We start from the raw sequence: 8,134 nt of genomic DNA on the forward strand, positions 1-8,134 counted from the left end.
AGGAGCACTATTTTGGGAAGATCTATGTTCAAAGAATGTGATATGGATGAAAAGAATGCATGAAAATGGAAGTCGATCTAAGCCAGACGAAGGAGATTTTTTATCTCAACAAGACGTTGTTAGATTCAACGACTGAGTGGATTTATACCCTTGATAAAGATCACGAGGATGCACAACAACCCCTTTTGAAGTTAGAGGAAGATAAAAAGGAGAATGTTGATTCTCATAGTAAGCATGGTAATGAAATGGTCATGGTGAGGGAAGAAATAAGGGCTTTGAAGGAGACGATCATTATTAATTCTATCATACACGCCTAACTTTAGGTGTCTCGTATGGAGTCCATCTACTCTTATGATTAGGCCATTTAAAAGGTGAAGGCACATATTCTTTTCTTTCACCCTGATCTTGACTTGAGTGACCTTGGGTTGTTCAAGGTTTTCCAAGATAAAGAGCTCGTAAACGAAGATGAAGAGGAAGATGTCATTGCAGAAAATGTTTCTCCATGTTTTAGGGAATATGCCATGCCTACCTCGAATCGGCACAACTCTGAAAAATAGGAAAAGCCTATTTCAAATGAAACTTAGACTTCTACGAGAGAAGATAACGCCTCAATTATATCAGAGACTTGATCATTGTTTGTTATTTATAGTTGATTTTTTTTGTAATTAGTTATGATCTTTTTAATTCGGCCCTTCTTAGGGATTTAATGCAATTTTAATCTCTCTTCATGTTGTGCTCATTGTTCCATTATTTTCCATTTATTTATATAAAGTAGTATTTTTGGTGAGTCCTTCCTCATATAGTACTATTTTGACGATCCCTTTCACGTTGAAAGTTAGTTTTGACTTGAGCGAGCTTCAAGGCCAATGTCTCTCCGTAGGAAGTTAAGGTGCAACTGAGGGTGCATTGGTATCTCGAAATTTGCAATGATACCCCGAAGAACACAATGATACCCCGAAGCACACAATGATACTCTGAAGAATGCAACGATACCCCAAAAGGTGAAATGGTACCTTGGAGGGTGAAATGATACCCCATAAGGTGTAATGGTACCCCTTGAAATTGAAATAATACTTATGAGGATGCAATGATACTCTGAAGGGTGCAACGGTACCCCGGAGGGTGCAATAATACCCAGAGGGTCCAATGGTACCCCAAAGGGCGCAATGGTGGTCATGTGTAGGAGTTTAGTTAAATTGTAGGAGATGAGGAGCTTAAAAAATAAGGTGTATCATTTAAAACCATTGCCTTTTCAAGGAAAAAAATGTACTCCTTGCTACTTATTGATGTTTCAAATCACAAATATAAGAAATTGAGTCATGAAGATTTACATATTTTCCTTATTAACTTAAAAAATTAATGTTAACTATAATAATTCCTTAGACTCGTTAAGTTTCAAAAACTAGGGAGAACCTTGTTTTTGTGCTCTTTCCATTTGAAAACATTGTGTGACAACTTCCCAAGTATCTTGTATGATCCTTCTTAGTTGGGAAATAATTTTACGACTCTGTTCAACACCACTATATGCTTGAGTTTTAAGTTCCCCTTTTTCACTTCTCTTAGAAACACACATGAGTTGTACCTCTTTGACGCTCTAAAATTTGTTCATATCTTTAATGGGGACTAACCTATCATCCAAATACTCCACTTTGGGGTCCAAGTCCACGAAATTCACATTGTGAAGATCATGCTTTATTGTTGGGCAGGTGATCAACATCGCCTTCTTTTTATGGAGGTTGTCATAGTATCACCTCTTGTCCACCTCATGTTATCCTTTTATGACACCTACACACCTATTGTTCAAGGGATATTTCATGGTTAGGTATATTGTTAATATGGAGGCTTATATGGTGTTAAGGGCACGCCGACCGATGATAATGTTGTAGGATGAGTGGGGCATCTACCACTAGATATTTGATGTTTATGGATTTTGTGTTCTCACCCAACTCAAAAATATTATTGATGAAGATATGTCTTCGGACTTGCACCTATGCGTCCGAAAAATCTACCAGGAAACCCCTGAATTACTGTAAATGTTTTGGGTCAAACTTTAATTTCTCAAAGGAGACCCAATTGAAAATGTTGGTAGAACTTTCAAGATCTATGAGAATGCGCTTGACATCCCAACTGAATAATCACAACTGATGCCCATATGGTCATCTTCATATGGCAATATCCCAACGACATCCTTGTGTGAAAAGGTAACTTTCTAATGTTGATAATGATATGGGATTGGAAGAAGAGTCTACAACATGCGTAGCTTGGTGGGAATTCCTCGTGAAGGAGGAACTTGACTCGCTTCCTCCGACAAAACCTCTTGTGATGATGTTGAGAGTGTGGCATAACAGGTCACCTGCATATCTTTTCACTGGTTCTTTCTCTCAGTTTGGATGGTAACTTATGGGCATGTTGCGCCTTGAAGGCCCCAATATCAGTCTAGAGCCATACAATGCTCTATAGACGTATCTTCTTAGGTGCTTATCTTAGATGAGGTGCTATATTTCCTTTTTAGATGACAACAGTATTGGGTTCTATGTTGATTGGAGGATTTGTATCCCCACTGTTGTGTTCCTTCACATAGCTCTATTTTCTGCATTTCTCTCCTCGCCTGTAGCATAACATTCCTCCCTTTCTATTATTTCCTCAATTAAAATATAGATTTTGGGCAAGGTACAAGTTAAAATGCCCTACTTTGAACTCATTTTGAAGTTCCCCGACAAACATCTCTTAGTTAGAATTAATGACCTTGATCTTTTGCTCGTTGAAGCACTCCAAATATTCTCATAAATATTTTAAGCGTCTCTATTGTACGAACAAGCTCGTGGTCGACACCTTGCAATCTCCACTCACCAAGAATTACTGCATTAAGAGACCACAATTCTAGTTAAGTCAATCCAAAAAGACTATATTCACATCTCAACTCCATAATCGAGCCAATAAAAAGTACAACAAATTTAGTTAACAATAATCCAAATAAGAGATTTCTAATTAACATAGTCGTCTTAAGTTTTTCAAGATCTCGTGTATAAGCACAATTTCCTTGTATCAAAACAAATAGAGATTTTATTTAGCCATTATTTAACCATTATAATATTTTATGATGCCCACATTTATATGATTTAATTGTGACAAATTTTTTAACTATATGAAATAGTTCATCTTGCACGCCAATTAACAATCTATAATCCTAATGAAATGTTAGACTCAAGATATCACTTGACTCAATAATATGTGTGGCCTTGATGAAACACCAAATTCAAACTATTACCTAAATCAGTCAACTAAAGGTTTGAGAGACAAATGTTTTGATATGAGTTTTTTTAGTGATCCAAACCCAATACCATATCCTTAAAATATTATAATATAAAGTCTCTCATTTACAATGGTCACTAAGTTCTTTCCACTAAGGTCGCCATTGTTTAAAAAAAACATTGGGACCTTGCATCTATCTTTACCCGCTGTAATCTGTAATGCTGATGAAAACTAATGTAATTTGTGACGTGTTTGTGTTCGCGATAATACCTTTAAAAAAAATCAATGTGATTTCCACCATAGTATTTCGTTATAATAATCAATGTCATTTCCACGATAGTATTTCGTTATAATAGTATTTATTATTCATTTAAAACTTTGCATGGATAATTTATTAATCTTAATGCAAAAGAAAAGATAAGAAAAAAAGCTGCATGTTACCAAGAGCTTCGTATTAATGATCCATTACTACTCATTACTGATGCACGTGACATCGAAAATAATCTATCTCTTTCCTTTTTACTATGTTATTTTCCCTTGTTATTCCTTCTATATGATACTCTACGAATTTCACAATACTCTGTAGCTATTTTACAAATATTAAAATAAAAAAATGAAAAAAGTCTTACAATACAGTATTTATGTTAACTATTAATATATTTTAATAGTTATAAATATATAATAAAATAATAATACATAGTATTAATTAAATATATAATTAAACAAACAAATATGATTTTTTTGGCACATTAAGATATAATAAACATCAGGAGTATCACACTTTATAAATTTGCAAGAAAATATTTGATCTAAATAATTGTCAATTTTGATCTACAATATAACTTTAATTGACTTATCTAATTAATAAATTTTATCATTTCTATTTCACTATATATTTATTATGATGATGAGTATTAAGAGTATTCAAATTCACACCGATTTAAATAAAAATTGATAAAAATTAAATATTATTAAAAATATTTGAATATTATTTTATAAAAGCTATTCGATTCGAATCAGATTTTAAATTAATTTTTCAAAATCAATTCAAACCAAATCGAATTACGTATATATATTTGTATATTTATTTATTTTTTATTAATATGACATATTATATTATTTTATTATTTGATATACATATTTTTTAATATTAATTATTAGTTTATTATAATTATTTTATTTGTTTTAATTTTATATATATATATATATATATATATATATATATATATATATATATATATATTATTTATTAGCATATTTATAATTTTAATAAAAATATATTTTGTAATTTGAATATCAAAAAATCAATTTAGATTAAATCTATAAAATTGGATCCGATCAAATCAATTTTTTTTAAAATTAAATTATAAAGAATTTATCTTTGAATTAAATGAGTTTTTACATCAAAATCTATCTAAATCAGCACCGCAAACATTTTGATAGACAATAAAATAAATTAATAATTTTTTTTTATTTTCAATTATAATATACAACAATTATCGTAAAATAGATGTATAAGGGTAGGAAAGCAGATGTATATGTGTAGGAAAATAGATGTGTGACATTATCATATACAACAATTATTGTAAAATAGATGTATAAGTGTAGGAAAATGTCCACTCATTCGGAAGAAAGCCACAACTACAAACCATACACTACACCCCGTAGGAAAATATTAAATTTCAAAAGCATGACGATTTTCAATACAAGACATTAATTTAATGTAACACCCATTTTTCGAAAATAAAAAACAAATTATCCTCTGTTCAATAACAAAATCGCAACAAAAATTCACACCTTTCCTTCTCTTCCGTCACTGTTTCTTCGCTTCCACTTCTTCCCATACCAGAACACGAAAACACCCTTTCAACTACCAAACACTCTCTCAACCTCTCAACATCCTTCAACTTCAATCCATTTCCTTCTCACGTTTTCAAATAAATGAAATGGAGAATCACAAGAAAACATCCTCAAAAAACAACAAAGGATACTATGTTAAAATGAAACTCATGCACAAACATGGTAGACCTCAACAAGAAAAAAACAACTCTTTCCATAAATATTTCAAATGGATTCTTTGGCTTTCTCTTTCTCTCTATTTTTTCACTTCTTACCTCATCAGCAACAACAACAACAATCACCACGATCACCAACCAACCCACATCATAAAATCACTCTCTCAATCCTTTTCTACCAACAAAACAACATCACCACCACAACAATCTCATAACACAAATATAAAAAATCTCAAGGTTTTCATCTACGAACTTCCTCCAAAGTACAACACAAACTGGCTTTCGAACGAACGATGCAAAACTCATTTGTTTGCTTCGGAAGTTGCTATTCACAGAGCTTTATTAACAAGCGATGTTCGAACTTTTGACCCATACGACGCTGACTTTTTCTTCGTACCCGTTTACGTTTCTTGTAACTTCAGCACCGTTAATGGTTTCCCCGCGATTGGTCACGCGCGTTCATTGATTTCTTCAGCAGTTCATCTCATCTCCTCAGATTACCCTTTCTGGAACCGAAGCAGAGGTTCCGACCATGTTTTTGTAGCTTCGCATGATTTCGGTTCTTGTTTCCATACCCTGGTAAATAAATAAAGAACTCAATATTAATATAAGTTTAATATAAGTTTATGTTATGTTATACATGCTTTTCTTTTTCAATGATTCAGTTTTTTTTTTTGGATTTTGAAGGAGGACGTGGCGATGAAAGATGGGGTACCTGAAATCATGAAGAAATCGATTGTTTTACAAACGTTTGGCGTTACCTATGATCATCCTTGTCAAAAGGTTGAACATGTTGTGATACCGCCGTTTGTTTCTCCGGGAAGCATACGTAACACGATGAAGAGTTTTCCGGTGAACGGACGGCGAGATATTTGGGTTTTCTTCCGGGGAAAAATGGAGGTTCATCCAAAGAACGTTAGTGGAAGATTTTACAGCAAGTAATCAATTTTAATCTCCAATAAAATTCTTAATTTGCATGCTAATTTTTTAATGTTTTTTCTGATGAGTTTACGGTTTTGCCCTTGCAGGAAAGTGAGGACAGTTATATGGAAAAAGTTCAACGGTGACCGGAGGTTTTTCCTTCAGCGGCGTAGATTTGCCGGTTACCAGTCAGAGATTGCTCGCTCGGTATTTTGTCTCTGTCCTTTGGGGTGGGCCCCATGGAGTCCAAGGTTAGTTGAGTCTGTTGCTTTAGGTTGTGTGCCGGTTATTATAGCGGATGGTATTCGGTTACCGTTTCCCTCCGCCGTGAAGTGGTCTGAGATTTCAGTTATGGTGGCGGAAAGGGATGTTTGGAGGCTGGGCGAGATATTGGAAAATGTGGCAGCGAGTAATCTTAGCTCCATTCAGAGAAACCTGTGGGACCCACGGACAAGGAAAGCACTGCTTTTTAATGGTAGGGTCCAGGAAGGGGATGCCACGTGGCAGGTCCTACATTCTTTGAGTAAGAAGGTGGATAGGTCTTATAGGAGCTCAAGGGTTTCGCGCCAATTAGATTTTGACACGTGATGAGTTTCAATATTGAACATTCACACGTAGATTTACACACATTGGAAGAATAAATGTAAATATATAAGAAATATTAGTGGAGTACAGCTGGAAATGATGGGACCCAACGAGGGAGATTTGATTTAAGATTTACTTGGAGAATTTAAAGGTGACATGGTAGCTTTGATTCGAAGTCCGTGCGGTTTGGAAAAGGAACTATGAACATGAATAGTTTGAGAGAAATCATCATGGAAGTACTAGCATCAATTTTGCTTGTAAATAAATACTAGTACTATATGAATATATAAAATGTGAGAGAGAATACATACATGATTTTCGAAATTCTGTTGCGTATAGTTTGAAACTGGGTAAAGGTTTTTGAGTTGGGTGAAAAAGGTTTGGGGAAATGAAGATATTGGTGTTTGGTGTGTGAAATGATTAATGAGAATGGACATGTATGTGGAAAGTGGGGGTGTGTCAGGAACTTTTTTACAGTAATTTATTTTTGAATAGTAATGGGGTTGTCAGTGATCACGGGTACGGTATGGGGTGTCAAAATCAATGCATGGAAGAATTGAACTATGGAACTTTTGGTGTATGTATCCTGTGACGGACTGAAACTGTGTTCTCATCTCTAGTTGAACGACAATTTTTAATAGAAAATTCAAATTTAAATTGTGAAGTTACAAATTCTAGTTTTAAATAAAATAGAGATAGAATCAATAATATTAATTATATTTTAGAATAATCAAATATTTTAAAATTAATTTAGAATCAATTATACATTTTTAAAATTGTTTTATTACCTTTAAAAAAAAAACAAACCAAACATGCTAATAGTGCTTTTGCATTAGTAATGAATTTCTTTAACTACTAACAAATTCAAAATGTAAGTAAAATCTCACAATTTTTATTTTATTTAGTGATACATTCTTAAAATACAATTCAATAAAATAAATTCTCATACGAAATAAAATGAAAAGACATGATAATTTGATAAAGGATATACATTTTTTATTAAATAATGTTTTGTTCTACAACTATAAATAGGAGATGAAGTGATGTAATGGGATCAAATATGACATTAGGTTGGGGGTTTTAAAGGCCTACAAAATTAATCCTTTAATATTTAAGTCATTGAATGAATAAAAATAGTTTAAGAGTGAGAATGAACCCAGTACCTAAAATAGTGGGAAATGATCATTATACAACATGAGCGATTACAAATGTTCGCATGTGATTCGGCTTTTTGTGCGGGTTGCTGTCTAATTAGATCCAATGGTGAGAGATTGTGTGTCCTTGGCAGAGGCGTGTCTACCTGTTTTGTGCACTTTCTTCAACACTAGCTATTAGACCTTTTTCACGTGTCTTGCATGCGG

At 33.2% G+C, this 8,134-nt stretch overlaps 1 protein-coding gene across 1 annotated transcript; it reads left to right on the forward strand.

Moving 5' to 3' along the window:
• Window positions 1–4,860: 4,860 nt before the first annotated feature.
• LOC127101954 (probable glucuronoxylan glucuronosyltransferase IRX7) lies at window positions 4,861–7,432 on the forward strand. Its single transcript, XM_051039378.1, has 3 exons — window positions 4,861–5,846; window positions 5,955–6,205; window positions 6,296–7,432. The coding sequence occupies exons 1-3, from the start codon at window positions 5,199–5,201 to the stop codon at window positions 6,774–6,776; spliced, it is 1,380 nt and encodes a 459-aa protein (XP_050895335.1). The 5' UTR covers window positions 4,861–5,198; the 3' UTR covers window positions 6,777–7,432.
• The last annotated feature ends 702 nt before the right edge of the window (window positions 7,433–8,134 follow it).

The sequence above is a fragment of the Lathyrus oleraceus genome, chromosome 7, assembly GCF_024323335.1.
Source record: "Lathyrus oleraceus cultivar Zhongwan6 chromosome 7, CAAS_Psat_ZW6_1.0, whole genome shotgun sequence".
NCBI classification, from domain to species: Eukaryota; Viridiplantae; Streptophyta; class Magnoliopsida; order Fabales; family Fabaceae; genus Lathyrus; species Lathyrus oleraceus.

Coding starts and splice junctions, on each gene's coding strand:
- LOC127101954 (XM_051039378.1), top strand. CDS start 5,199: ATGGAGAATCACAAGAAAACATCCTCAAAAAACAACAAAGGATACTAT. Junction 5,847..5,954: donor GTTCTTGTTTCCATACCCTG/GTAAATAAATAA, acceptor TGGATTTTGAAG/GAGGACGTGGCGATGAAAGA. Junction 6,206..6,295: donor AGTGGAAGATTTTACAGCAA/GTAATCAATTTT, acceptor TTGCCCTTGCAG/GAAAGTGAGGACAGTTATAT.